Genomic DNA, 15,304 nt, shown 5'->3' with positions numbered 1-15,304 from the left:
TCTAGGGGTGATCACTGATCAGGTGTGATCAATTGGCTAATTTGGGCCCTGTCCAGAGCCTGGGCAGCCTGGGCAGGAGCCCGTTTGCCACCTGTGTTTCTTCCCACTCTCACTTCATGAAATCAGGCTTGCTCTGAGTCATCTGCCTCCTACGCACGCACGCACGCACGCACGCACGCACGCACGCACGCACGCACGCACGCACGCACGCACACTTTTACATCCATCACTTAGTGTTTATTTTCTGTATGTGGGTGGTGATAATGTCTGTGATGTTTTTTTGTGTGTGTGTGCGGGTACAGGCTTTAGTTTAGACATACTATTGGTCCGACTGTCATTAGACTGACAACCTACCTATAACCTAACCCTAACCGCAAGCACGGAGCAGCGCATGTTCGACCGTTGTTTCCGCATGCCGGTCCGTTGGTGTGTCTAATCTGCGTGTGTGTCCCGTGTGTGCAGGGTTTATCACTCAGCGTTACGCCAACAGGTCAATGCCATGAAGTCAGTTATTGTTACCTCCTACACACGCACACACACGCACGCACGCACGTGCGCACACACGCACGCACGCACGCACGCACTCGCGCACACACACTGGGTTAGTCATCCCACATTCTTCCCTCCTCCCTCAAATTGTGGGAGGAGATAAAATATTGTATCCGGTTTTACTGGAAGAATGAGAAGATTGTAGCTTGTCTTCCACCCCCCACATTGTATTTATTTCAGTTCTCTTGCAATCATTTACTTGCTTAATTACTTGGTCAACCGTCAATTCATTTCCATTCTCATCACATTCCCAGTAAAATGGCAACTTGCATATTGTAAGACATATAAGGTAATGAATTATACATACTATGAAGAAAGTAAGATTTTCTATCTCATTTTCTATCTTTCTATCTACATTCTTTCATCCACCTGCCGTGTCTCCACCCCTCATCTTCCTGTCTCCACCTGCCTATATTGTCTGTCCTGCTGTCTGTCACTGCAGATGATCTACTGTACAATGTCTGTCATTCTGTCTGTCACTGCAGATGATCGCAGCCCAGAAGCAGCTGATAGAGGGTGCGGATGCTGTTCAGGAGAGGATTGCACAAGTGCAGAAAGAAGGTGAGAGAAGAGGGGATGGATGGATGGATGGATGGATGGATGCATGCATGCATGCATGCATGCAAACATTTCACTGAATTCAAGTTACATTTAGTCATATAAATACACACTGTAGACACTTTATTCCCACGAGGGATCTACGGATGGCAACTCTAAGGATGACAATGTAATTCAGTCTGTTCATCCTTGACTCTGCTTCCAGAACAATATCTCATATGACCAGCTGCATTGCAATCAGGGACGCCCCCCCCTTGGTGGATGCTTAGCCTCCCTAAGCCCCCCTCCCCACAAACACAATTGACTGACTTCTATGTAAACTTCATTAGCCCCCTCTCTAAATAGCCAGTCCCCCCATATAGTCCCCAAAGTCACAATTCTCTGGAGCTGTTTTGCTGTGCACTTTCATGCTCCCTGGAGGGAGGATTCTACTGATCTCAGTGGTCTTTCCTAGTGCCACCCTTAGACTAAAATGACCCACTTGCACACAAGAGATCTCAAAATCCAGCGGGCTGATTGCCATGTACCTTGAAGAGCACATTCATGCAGTGAACCCATGGTTACCCTTCCTTGTTCTACATTATTTTCTAACAAAGCCTTCAACGGAGCAGGTGTATCATAGTAAAATGCTGTAGTCCCCTGGACCTCATTATTAGTACAGGTCTCTTGCTAACTGGGAGGTGGATTTGTGGTCATCAGGCATGGACTTCCATGAGGAGCTGCCTCGTCTCGGGGAGAAGGAGGGCCTGAAAGGACGCAAGCAGTGTAAAGCCCTGGAGAGCTTCACCTGGAACATCACTGTGCTGAAGGTACACAGAGATGCAGTAACACACACACACACACACACACACACACACACACACACACACACGCACACGCACTCACCCACCTGTTTTCCCTCTATCTGCTGCAGGGTCAGTGTGATTTGCTGCGAGGAGCTAAGATGGATTCTCTGGACGCTCTCAGGCAACTGGCTCTGGCGTGCGAGGCCTGCGGGTTCACCTCCTCTTCCTCGTCCGCGGCTGAGTTGCACTACACCACCCACCCGCCCGGTCGCAGGGGCAGCGCGCACGGCAACGGGCGCATCTGATGCGCGCGCGCGCACACACAGGCACACACACGCACACGCGTTCTCCCCCTGGAACACTTCCAGAGACAGAAGGGAGGAGAGTGGGTGTTGAGGAGGAGGCAAGAGAGGAGTTGTACTCTCAGACGTACAGATATCGTACAGATATCTAAGCCTACAACGATACATCTGGGGAAATCTTAATTCAATGTAGTGGCCAAAACAGCAGAGAAAACATGCGCCAGCAAACCTGTTTTGAAATCAGTAGGCGGTTTTCAAAGCAAATCCTGAGACCAACCCGAAGGACCACCTCATTAGTCTTTGCATTGGTTCCGCAATGCATTTATTTTTAACCCCTTTTGGTGTTAGCATTATGTTGTGCTTTTGCTATTGAAAAATAGCAGATCTACAAGCTCATAGCGCGCCACCGAGTGGCGTGCTACGAGCTTGTAGGTCTGCTATTTTTGAAAAATCGAAGAACGACTGACATAGAAACATAGCTTTTTCAGAAAACTGTCAGGATGTAGAAGACATTTTTAGAATCTGATCTCAGGTCAAAATGGGTTAAAATCTCTGCATTGTTTCCACCCTGTTTGAGTCCTTACATTGAATTAAGATTAAGATATCAGTTCGGTAGGCAGATATCTCTGGCTACGCAAGACTAGTGTTAGAGTAGCCTTGACTAGAGCTGTGAATTTTTCACACGCTTGAGTTACCAGGTGTTGACCAGTGAAAGGTCAATCCTGCCAACAGGCTCTACTTTGAATGTTCTTTTTCTGTGATGGACAAAAAAAACTAAACTAAACAAACTAATGACATTTGAACTTTCAATGTCTCTTTCAGGAAACATTATACAGATTTAACATTTTAACTCCTGAACTTGTGAGGAGAAAAACAGGAACCCCAGATCAACGTGTGACAGCCAGCCTGACGAGAAACTGACATTTGCGGCCATGTTGGTGTTCCTTGTTCCTTGTTCCATGTCTGTGCCCTTTCATTACACTGGCAGAGGACTGGTGTGTATGTGTTTATGAGTGTGTCTAACAGTGTGTGCATCTGTGCTCGAGATCTCCTGTTATATTTTATTGTAAAGCACCGCTTTTCTCTTTCCATTTGTAGTACTGTACATAATTTTGTCATAATTAACAACGATTCATGATGCCTGAGGCTACATGGGGGGCCCACAGTATTAATGTCAGCGTCAGTATGTGCTATGCGATGACGGGCCCGGTATAATATCTTTTCATGGGGCCCAAAATTCCTCACAATGGCGCTAACACACAGTTAAAAGTAGTACCCTACAGCAGTACCATTTTCACCTCTGTACACACGCACACGCACGCACAGACTACAGGGGTGGAAAGTAAGCATGAATACTCTACGTACAGATTTCTAGTAGCTTAATATGAGCTAGATTTGAGATCGATATACTGCAATATTAATAAGCTACATTATACTTCTCCTTTTCAAATGAAGTCATTTCTTTTAATATTACAGTAATTCTTTCTTTGATGACCGAGTAAAAATAGCACTCTACAGTGGTACCTTGTGCAGCTCTGCACGCACGCACGCACACACACATACACACACACACACACACACACACACACACACACACACACACACACACACACACACACACACACACACAGAAGCACAAGCCCTGTTTTCTTTTAGCTCTTTCTGACCCAATTACAGTATTGTTTCAAATACCCAATGCAATTAGCAGACACACTTACTGTATGTGGCGTGGCCCTTGTTATCTCAACCACCGATGACCTTTGACCTGGTCCAAACTGGTAATGTGTATCCAGGTGAATGGATACTGAAGGGGAAGAGAGGTGGTAACTGGAGAGGTTGTTGATGTGTTACTGCTGTGGTGGTACTACTACTTACATAGGATTTTACTACACAGTCAAATCCTAAAGAAAGCACATCTACAAGTTGTAGACTATTTTTACAAATTTCCGAAAATGTTTATTGGGGGGGGGGGGGGGGGGGGGGGAACATAATTTTTGCACATGCCCAAAATAGCTTGACCAGTTTGAAAATGGTTAATTTATTTAACGAATTAAAAGCGTGTACAAATTGAATCAAATGGCCCCATGAGGGTCCATGCATACATTGGGATACATTTGAAAACTACAGTTAAATGACACTAACACTAAGGATTTTACTGTGTACTGCACTGTACAGTAGCTAGGAGCCATGGGGATCAACATAATATACAGTAGTTGCTGTCTGGAGGAAACCACCGAACTACATTGTAGATTTTTTTTTGTTGTGCATAAATCAGTGCTATTGAACACCCTTTACGTCTGTGTGTTGTTTCGAAAATATTGAACCAAGGAAAAGTAGTAAAAAGTGCACAGAACAAAACCTCTTAACCCATTGGACCCTCTGCTAAAGAACTGTCTGCTAAAGCAACTTAACTCCACCACCTCTCCCCGTCTCATGGAAGTAATATAATATAACAATATAAAGTCACAACACCAACTTTGATGAGGCAGTATTGCTTTGTTATTCAAAATATAAGGTTTTCTTCATTTTCTGAAAAATGTTAGGTGGTTTCTTCCCGACAGCAGAGATATGATTACACATGTGGACAGGGGATGTTCACATTGCTCAGTGTTCTTTCAGTGTTTTATAATTCTAGCATTCTACTAGAATTATAATGATTTTGACCAGTGTACTATTTTAGATTTAGCAATGATGACAATATTGCTAGGCTGCGAGGGCCTCTTATGGGACTGCTTTACAGAATGTGTAATTGACTGAAGGGATATGCTGTGACAGCATGCATAACTCAGTGACACTTGTGATTAGCTTGTAGCTAGACAAAGAACTACAAACTGGTGTCCTGGTGCTACTAACTCTTTCATTTTGATGATTGTGCTTACCTGTCAATGGTGGTGTTGGCCTTTGATACCGTTGTAATTGTACATGTGTGCTTCTTGACGAGGGATGAAAACACAAGTGATGCTATAGTACTCTTAAGTCGGATATCATACCCCTGCTTATTCTTGTATCTTTTAATGCTGCTTTTAAACAACACACAGCAAGAGAGATCCTGAACTACTAAACTTGGCTACCTGAGAAGAAATACCTTAAATTTGTCATATTGTACAAGTCCGACACTCTACTCCTGTATGTTGTAACAAAAAGAACAAAACGGAGAGAAGAAAATGAATGTACATTTGAAATACCCTGAGTTGGTGCAGTCGACAAAGCTCTCCTGTTGTTGTCCCACCTCTGAAATTGAGGAATACTCCAAATATAACTCAAAAAGTATTTTATTAATATATACATATTTATATAATATATCTCCAACTACGATGGTCAGAGCATTACAGAGCATTTGAAGCACTGGAACAAAGTGGCACATGAATGATCACTAGGTAATTGTGAGTGACCACAACCTAGAATTGCCCAGCAGAGATTATAATGAATGTATTCTGCTTTTGGGGGTTTGAGAAAGTCTGGGAGGCAGCATGATAACGGATGAAAAGGTGTACTCATATTGGTTTCACTGAAGCCTGTTTTATAGCCTTTGTTTCGTGGTGGTGTCCCACGTCTAACATAGCAGATCTAGCTCACAACGTATCAACTACTAGATAATAGTATAACTTTGACTTTACACACCTATCTGTCAAGCTGAATCCACTCACTTGCATCTCACTCAACCGGAGTACATTGCCACAAATGCCATTCTCAGTGAAAAAGCCAAACACAGCAACACTGACGTGTACTATGTACTGTACTCTACTATGTACTACCCGATACCTTAATTTGTATAATAATTTGTACTGTACTACTGTGTGTGTGTGTGTGTGATCTCGTCACATCCCATTGTTCACCTTATGTGATGCCTGTCAACATTCCTTTGGGTTTGCATTGGTTCTCCTTTTTGTTTGTTTTTCCAGCAGTGACTTCTGTCACACCTGATCTGTCAAAGTCATTGTTCCCTCGTGTGTGTGTGTGTGTGTGTGTGTGTGTGTGTGTGTGTGTGTGTGTGTGTGTGTGTGTGTGTGTGTGTGTGTGTGTGTGTGTGTGTGTGTGTGTGTGTGTGTGTGTGTGTGTGTGTGTGTGTGTGTGTGTGTGTGTGTGTGTGTGTGTGTGTGTGTGTGTGTGTGTGTGTGTGTGTGTGTGTGTGTGTGTGTGTGTGTGTGTGTGTGTGTGTGTGTGTGTGTGTGTGTGTGTGTGAGAGAGAGGGTGAAAAGAATGGAGGGGAGGATTAAAGAATGGGGATGGAGTGTGTGTATCAGGGGGAACCTGCAGGGCTTCATAATTGGCTTTCAGAGACAGACATGGTGACAGCGCCTGCTGCTTGGGTCTATTAATACAGAGCTAACTCACTGGAGGCCTCAGGTGTGTGTAAATTACGCTTTACTGTGACCTGATGTGCACCTAAACCAGCTCCCTCTGATAGGGCACACTCTCATCGCCAAACAATTGGCCATATTACCTTGCAAATATACCGAACTGGTCGGTAACTTCTCGAACCGTATTTCTTTGCAACGCACTGGAGAGGCTCATTGACGTATTTGAAAACCACCATACTCTAGCTTGAGGTATCCTCACAAAGAGATCCATTTACATGTGGGAGAGGGTCTCTGCATTATTGATGTCCAAGTCCCAGTAAAACTAACCACAGTATTATCTTTCTGTGTTCCGGGTTTTCTTAACCACTGAACCGGGACAATTGGCCCCGGAGGTTAGAGGGCGTTGGGGTTTTACCTGCAGAGCGGAGGGGTCAGGGAGTCTACCTACCTGTGTGGAAAAACTAAAGGCTGGGTTGTAGACACGAGTGGAGCTGTAGGTAGCTCAAATGTCTATCATTAGGCCTGCCCAGGGCCCACATTAGGCTGAATCACTTGAAACTTTCACCGGAAATAGAAATATGACGCATTGCAACACAGCGTGTTGTGAGCTTAAAGATCAGCTATTTTCGGGGAAGATATTTAGTGTAGAGTGAAAACAGGAGGGGGCAATTACCTAAGTCTAGGGTTTAATTAAAGTCATTCCTGGCACTGGATTGATTCGACAGATGCACATTGAATTTGGTGAACTGGGGTCACTGAGTTTGTCTCTTCTGCTCTGCAAAAAAAGGACAATTACGAAAACAGAACAGAATGGCTTACCCTTACATGCTCAAAATAGAAACACCAGCTTGAGAGTGATTAAACTGGCACAGTGGCACGAGGGTCTGCATAGAACTCAACTGTGTGTGCGGAAATTACTTAATTGTGTGTGGAAGCTTTCATGTCTCCAGCACCTTTGCAAAGACTCATCCAGGTGAGTGCTACACAATTAAAATCCTCTGGGGTCATTTTGGTTACATTCGTACACTCTCAGTGTTAAAAATAGATAAATGAACAGGATTTTACTGTGTAGCACACACATCACTTGAGCCACTAAGAAACCTGTCCAAACTAAACTATCTTAAATGTAACTAAACCAGTTGAACCCTACAGTAGCATCCCTATTCCGGGGGGGAATATTAACTAAAAATGAGCTTGTAGATCGGCTATTTTCAGTGAGACACAGATACAGAGCCGACCTTAGTCTAGTCATCTAAGTGTTATATTACTAAGTAATTAAAGAGGGTTTAAGACAAGTGGCTAAATTCCACGCATTAGGTATGAAACCTTTAAGTCCTAGCTCTCCTCATACTATTGACATGTCCTGTATGACCACATATGGCTCTTGATTTACATAGCTTTGTAATGCCCCATGTTAACGTCTGGAGAAGGCACTCTGTTGCTTCACTGCAGTGCTTTACTACTGTATTATGTGGTGACCCAGCACAGCTGTAATGTGGGCCTGTCCAGTCCACTATTTCCCAAACGGTATGCTGTGAGACAAGTCCAAGTGTGCCTGGGAATATGTGACAACCACACATTATTTCAATATACAGTATACAGCTATACAAAATAATATGAATTATTTTTAAGTACTATATTTGTAGTGTGTGCACTCATTTCTCAATACAGAGGCAAATTCTCATTTTCTTTTTCAACACTGCCATCCCTATTTTGGGTCATTACAGGCAAAACCTTTTATATTATTGTTACTATTATTGTTTTCCTTAATTTTCTACAAAACTGCAGATCTACAAGCAAGACATAAGCTGCTTGTATTTGGTGTATTGAGATTTTGACTTGCCCATTACTCCATTAGTGTGCCTAGGGCACAACAAGTTTGAAAACCACTTCACTATAGAACATACATACAGGACCTTAAATAAAATTGTGGCTCTTGTTCTGCTCTTATACAAAGATATTCACAGATGGGAGTGGTGCACAGATACATGCTAATTCATGTTAAACCTTGTGTCTTAACCTAGACCTACAGTAGTAGTTGTCTCTGTACCCTTCAACCAGGGAAGAAATAGTTCTAAAAACATTCAAATATTTTAGGAATGTGTGTTGCCTCTGCCATGAAGGTGTTTTACATACTGTTTGAACCTAGGTCCTTTCATGGTTATTTTGTTGTGTGACGAAAACAATACTAGCACCCTGGAAATCAGTACCTTTCGTGGAGCATAAACTTCAGTATAAATTAGGCTGTGTGTCTGTACTGGCCTGTGTCTACACCTCTGAACCTTTTTCAAACTTTGATTGTTCTTACTGTTACTGTATGACTTGTTGAAATAGAAGGGAGAGAAGTATTTATTGAAGTGTTTTAAAGCTATAAAGGAATATTATTATTAATTAGATGGACCTTGCTTTTATTTTGAAAAGCTAGTGTGTTTTCTATCTGACAAACAATTAGACGTAACAAAAGCTATGTATCCCAGACTAAATAAAATGTATCTTTTACTGACCACATCCTATTGTCGCATCCTTTCTGTGTTGCTTTGCCACTCTAAAACAGGTAACTTAAACAAACTTGATGAAGTTCCCTTCACTGCTACAATTTGACTTCCAATTGTGTCCTTGGATGAGCTTTTATCTCATTGCTGTTCCATCGACATTACAGAGGAAGAGTGCAGGAATGTAATAATATTGTGTTGAGTTCATTATTAGATCACTCTCAGTTGTATTCCTGAATTCACCTGTAAGCACTGTATTGCTTTGAGTTTTATTACTCCACGTTACACCATTATCTTTAAAATAATACAGAATCACAATAAATTCCAGAGTTGAAGTCGAGCTTAATGTATCAAATTTTATCACATTTAACATGGAACAACAATATCACAAAGAGAATAGACTATTCTATTCTATGTGTAAGAGATGGGCATTTGATTAACTCCGTCCTAAGTCTAACCTGTACTGCACTTACTGTTACAATTACAAGTAGGATTGTATATGGATGTCAGGCCCTGTCACAGCAGGCCACCCTCACAGCACTGAATGGCATGGCTGTCATGGCCCTGTCACAGGCCCTGGCATGTTACTGTGTTAATTACCATGGTACCACAATGACAGACAGTCATGTGAGGTGAGCAACTCTTCCACTCATTAGTGCTGATCATGAACAGCTGTGTGGGACCAGCAGCAAGCCTCAAAACCTCTGCTGACGGCCAGTCAGACACTCCTTCAAAATCTCTGCTGAGGGCTAGTCAGACACTCACTTCTTCCTCAGAACCTCTGCTGAGGGCCAGTCAGACACTCACTTCTTCCTCAGAACCTCTGCTGAGGGCCAGTCAGACACTCACTCCTTCCTCAGAACCTCTGCTGAGGGCCAGTCAGACACTCACTTCTTCCTCAGACAGTGGCAGCCATGTTAGGCACTTTTGTTCTTGCTGGTCTTCTCTGTCTTCTTGCTGGGGCAAGAAGAGGTAAAGAGCTTTACATTGGTTTGTTTCCAATGTGCATTTTAATACTAAATTGTTTTAGAAAGTAAAAGATGAGTGTTATTTTTTTCCATGTGCTGCTTTCTTTCATTTTAGCAATTTTAGCTATTTTTGTGGTGGAGGCATTCAAACATGGGGCTAAATACATGTTTATTTTTACAATGTTTTACAGCGATTTCAGTATTATTTACTATAGTCCTACTAGACCCCAGGAAATTATATCTGGCCACATAAGATCATGGGATCTACTAAATGTGACATTCAATAGATCATGTGATCTTTTGTGGCCAGGTGTAATTTTCTGGGGTCTAGTAGGACTATAGTAAATATTTAAAAAATAAATTGCAAACATTTTGTAAATAAATATACAGATTTAGCCCCATGTTCGATTGCCCCTGCCCCCCTGTCAAAAGGCTAAAAACGCTAAAACAAAATAAAGCAGCAAATTAAAATAAATATACGCTCTTTACTAACAACCTAGCCGCAATTTGCAACGCTAGATTTTTTTATGATTGGATGAATCTAGAGTTGCAAAACCCTCCATTGACTCCCCACTCATCCAATTTGGTTCTCTTTCAATCTGCCGAGCTTGTTTTTCCTAAAAATCCACTGTAGAGATGTTATGAACTACTTTCTGTCAAGACATCCTCTGCAGGTGTTGCAGTTTGGAAGCACTCGTTTTTGTTAACGGGCCGTGCTGCTGCCTCCTGCATTATGTTCAAATTCGACCGCAGGGCCGTTCAGTGACATACGACGAGTGCTTCCAAACTCCAGCACATAGAAAAATAATCACCTGCACAGAATTTCTTGACAGAAAGTAGCTCATAACATGTCTACGGTGGATTTTTATGAAAAACAAGCTCGGCAGATTGAAAGAGGATAATTCAAGCTTGGACTACAGCTGCAATGTTGGTGAGGTTAACGTTGTTTAAGACAAGCAGATCGCAAACCAAATTGGATGAGTGGGGAGTCAATGGAGGGTATTGCAACTCTAGATTTATCCCATTATAAAAAAATCTAGAGTTGCAAATTGCGGCTACTAACAACCTAAAATAAGAACCTTGTTTGAAAAAACTAAAGTTGTCCTAAGCTTTAATTCTAAGAATGGGCAAAGCAGCCATAATTAAATTGCTTCTCTTCCTTCACATGTCTGGCCAAAGTTGCCAATTATAGAGTCTCTGTTCCATTCTGGTCAGAGTCAGGCCTCATTCACACATATCAAACAAATGTTTGGTCTTTTTTTTGTTTTTTTTAGGCCACCTCAATGCTGGTCAAAACATGGGACTCCCATTGGAAACGCGTTGTGGTGGCCTAAAAAAACCAGACCAAACGTTTGATCGGTATTTGATATGTGTGACTGAGGCCTCAGGGTGCTGATATGGTGTATGTTTTCTCACTCCAGGTACCCTGATGGTTCTTTGAGGGGGACCCATATGTTCATTTCGGTTTATTGGTCTATTTGTACATTTTGGGGTCCTTGGTAGTTGTTGCACCTCTGTGCTACACACTAAATTAACAGAGCCTTAAAGCTGCTACGCTATGCACTTTCCTCTTGTACCCCAGATTTGAACCCTGTTGCTTGTGCAGTAGCCGCATTGCAACACTTCGTTTTTTTTGTTTAAATAATGGGATGAATCTAGAGTTTCAATACCCTCCATTGACATCCCATTGATCCAAATTGCATTTCCCATCTGCTTGTGTTAAACAACGTTAACCTCACCAACATTGCAGCTGTAGGCAAAGCTTGAATGTTCCAAACTGCAAATCCACCATAGACATGTTATCAGCTTCTTTCTGTCAAGAAATTATGTGCAGGTGATTCTTTTTCTAAGTGTTGGGTTTTGGAAAAGCTTGTCGAATAAGTAATTGGAAATTAAAACAAACCAGTCTTGTACCCTGCCCTTTGTTTGTCAAGATAAACCAGCTGAGTTGTTGTGTCTGAGGCTTAAAAGTTTTTAAATACTTTTTTGAAATGTCTACGGAAAAATGAATGGGAAATTATCTCCTGGACCGGTGCCCTCGAAGGGGGCAAATATTGGATGGCTCTAACTTAATTTGTCTATTCCCCTGTTTATAAAAAAAAGTCATTAGCTGTATTAACTCCATGTCTTGTGCCAACAGGATTCTACACGATTCCATTCAACAAGACTATGGCTGATGACATGAGTGCTGGGACCAACACGACCATGGTTTATGACATGAGTGCTGGGACCAACAAGACTATGGCTTATGACATGAGTGCTGCGACCAACACGACCATGGTTTATGACATGAGTGCTGGGACCAACAAGACCATGGCTGATGACATGAGTGCTGGGACCAACAAGACCATGGCTGATGACATGAGTGCTGGGACCAACAAGACCATGGCTGATGACATGAGTGCTGGGACCAACAAGACCATGGCTTTTATTATTATTATTATTATTATTTTTTAATATTTTTATTGGTTTTTAAATTTTCACATACAGTTACTTACTTACAGACAAACTTTACAGGCAGACAAAACAAACATTGGGACAGGGGGGTGGGGGGGGTTCCTCCAGTTCATCTATGACATCATCCACACCATACCATATGAAGCAAAACAAAAAGAAAAAGAAAAACAAGCAAAAAAAGGAAAGCCAACCATGACGGCCACAGTATTGCACCTGCCTCGAGCCCATTCACATATAGACATTTTTGTTTTTTGTTTTTCTATCCTAGGTCTGTCCACTCAATGGGGCATTGGGCCTTTAGAAGGATCCGAGAAATTTCAGTAGGAAAATAGTCTAATAATGGGGCCCACACCCCCTGAAAGGAAGCGTCGTTTCCTCTCTGCATTGCACAGAGTCTTTCATGGGGTAGCACACCGAAGATCTCTCTATACCACATTTGTATAGATGGGGGCTTATCCTTAATCCAATTTATCAGAATGCATTTCCGGGCTGAAAGTAGAAGTTTATCAAATAGTTTGAATTGTAAGGGTGTCAAATGAATTTCTTTTGACGGGAGTCCCAGTAAGAAAGCTCCCGGATCCTTTTTTATTTTCACCTTGAAAATGTCGCTTAACTCGCGTTTATGACATGAGTGCTGGGACCAACAAGACCGAGGCTGTCGAGGCGAAGGCGGCGGTGGCCTGGAAGGAGGCCTGGAATGCGGTCTAGGCTAAGCCCTGGAATAACGCATGGAATAAGTCCTGGAAGGAGGCCTGGATGGCAGTCTGGGATAAGCCCTGGAATAAGACATGGAAGGAGTCCTGGGACAAGGCTCTGAAGGCGGCTGAGGCGGCGGCGGCGGAGAAGGCTGAGGAGGCGGCGGCATGGAAGGAGGCCTGGGCAGAGGCCTGGGCGGAGGCCTTTAATAAACCCTTGAAGGCAGGTGTGAAGGAGGCCTGGATGAAGATCGCGCAGGAGGCCAGGAAGGAGGCCTGGAAGGAGGCAGAGGAGGCCCAGAAGGAGACAGAGACGGCGGAAGACCTTGAGAAGTGACTGAAATCATGATGAGCGGCCGGCAACATTTGACTTCATCACTTGATCAGGATGTTTGGCAATAATCATGTCTATTGACATCAATTAAAAGTTTTTTAAACGTATCATTGTGTCCTTCTTTCCCCATGTTTAACGTGAGACAATTTACTAAAATGTGGGTTCAAGCTGTAACATTTGAATATTCGAGGTTGAGTAAATCCCATCTTAAAACGTCCAGTTAACCACTTAGACCAGGGGTGGGCAACTTTGACAATGGAGAGGGCCACTATATTTCCACACTCCCTGCATATCAGTTTAGTTTATTTTGGTCATAGAATGAACATTGACTTCATTAATTTCATTTGATCATCATAACTTTGCATTTAGGATAGGCATTATGCCTATCCTATTTACACCTAGAGACTTGTAAGGGAAGAAATTATAGATTACTGTCGTAGCAAAAATAGCTGATCTACAAGCTCAAAATGTGCTATTTTTGAATTGGAATCCTGAATAATCTTTTGCTATTTTTGAATTGGAATCCTGAATAATCTTTTGCTATTTTTGAATTGGAATCCTGACATTTTTTATTTCATTTCAAATGCATTTAGTTATCTTTATGAACTACTGGTAAATACATTGGACAAAAACAATACTAACATTTTAATACTAGTAATTAGCTGAAATCATCATATCAATGTTCGGATATTAACCTGAGGGCCACATGTGGCCCCCGGGCTGCCAGTTGCCCATGTATGACTTGTCTTGCACCGTCAATACTTAGTGAAATGGTTAGCACTATATACTTAATGCATTTGTTTTCCCTCCTTTACACAAAATCTATGAACTAAGCTTTCCCCCAAAATGCAAACCTTTATATGCCGAGTGGCAGAAAGGTGATGCAGCCCATCTGTGTTTGGCTCTCCTGCCGTTTCTGGGTCCTCTCCTGAAGTTCAGCTACTCAGGCTTCTGCTTCAGAAAGTCAGTGGTGGAAACGGTACTCAATTGTTTTACTTCAATCAATCAAACTTTATTAAAGCCACAAGGTCCATAGTGACATAAAAAAAAACATACAAATACAGAGACAAGCAAAAGGCATATTGTCTACATAAAATCACAAATGCATACTATACAGGCTTACACGCCAATGGTTCCACAGTTTAGAAATAAACACAGGGTGAAAGTAGGCAAAAACGGGCATTAATGCCAAATGTTTTTTTCCCGGTTAATTCCCTGATTACGGGATGTTAACGGACATCTGTTGACATTTACCGAGAAAACAATTTACTGAAGATTTGTGGACATCTACATGGAATCTACTCCCCATGCTCAACAAAGACACAGCATGGGGTCTGATCCTTGCACATTGACCCTTTGTTTAAAGAAGGGCAGGGGGAGTAGGATTGTTAGTAGGATACAATATTGTGCTTGTTTTGTTTGTTTGTTTTTCCAAAGTAACTGATTATATAACTTGCATTTATCAATTACATGTCTGAGTTGTCTGATTATTCGTTTTTTTTAAAGAAAAAAAATGCTCTGTACATGCATTAAGTTTATTTAAGCCCTTCTAGAAATCAACTATGCTTCTTCTCTTCAACAGTTTGTTCTTCACATCATTTTGCATTTATGACGGGTTCCAGAGGTTTTAACAGGTAAGTTAGCAGACAAGGAAAACAAACACACACACAGGAGGTCAGTGGGGGAGGTTTTCATGTGAGTTAAGAGACAATGGGATGCCAGGAAATGCTACTTCTAACTCCTCTTCTAACTTCTCCTCAACAGTATCAACTCTCTCCCCGACATAGATGGTGTCATTATAACAGGTAAGAAAATATATAGACTTTTGTTTCTTTTTTCCCCCCATAAGTGTCCTGTGTATTT

At 42.1% G+C, this 15,304-nt stretch overlaps 1 protein-coding gene and 1 long non-coding RNA gene across 3 annotated transcripts in view; one reads left to right on the top strand and one right to left on the bottom strand.

The window, feature by feature from the left end:
• plcl1 (phospholipase C like 1) overlaps positions 1-3,767 on the top strand; it is an 82,936-nt gene extending 79,169 nt beyond the window's left edge. The window contains exons 10-13 of one of the 2 annotated variants that reach the window (XR_013791441.1): positions 1,035-1,110; positions 1,807-1,916; positions 2,021-2,548; positions 2,620-3,767. Coding sequence is in view for 1 of the 2 variants with exons in the window: in XM_079519279.1 (XP_079375405.1) it covers positions 1,035-1,110; positions 1,807-1,916; positions 2,021-2,197 (363 nt within the window). In the remaining variant the exon portion in view is untranslated. Of the gene's footprint in view, positions 1-1,034; positions 1,111-1,806; positions 1,917-2,020 lie in introns of both variants that reach the window. The other variant, XM_079519279.1, reaches the window with a different exon arrangement.
• Positions 2,632-8,996, bottom strand: LOC306935937. The gene is made up of 2 exons (XR_013791444.1): positions 3,760-8,996; positions 2,632-3,729 (listed from the first exon to the last, which is right to left on the bottom strand). It is a non-coding gene; the product is annotated as an uncharacterized lncRNA (long non-coding RNA).
• Between the last annotated feature and the right edge of the window lie 6,308 nt (positions 8,997-15,304).

This window comes from Electrona antarctica (genome assembly GCF_951216825.1).
Source record: "Electrona antarctica genome assembly, chromosome: 13".
Classification (NCBI taxonomy): domain Eukaryota; kingdom Metazoa; phylum Chordata; class Actinopteri; order Myctophiformes; family Myctophidae; genus Electrona; species Electrona antarctica.
The sequence above is the reverse complement of the archived record's forward strand: the minus strand, read 5'-3'. Positions and strand labels throughout refer to the sequence as shown.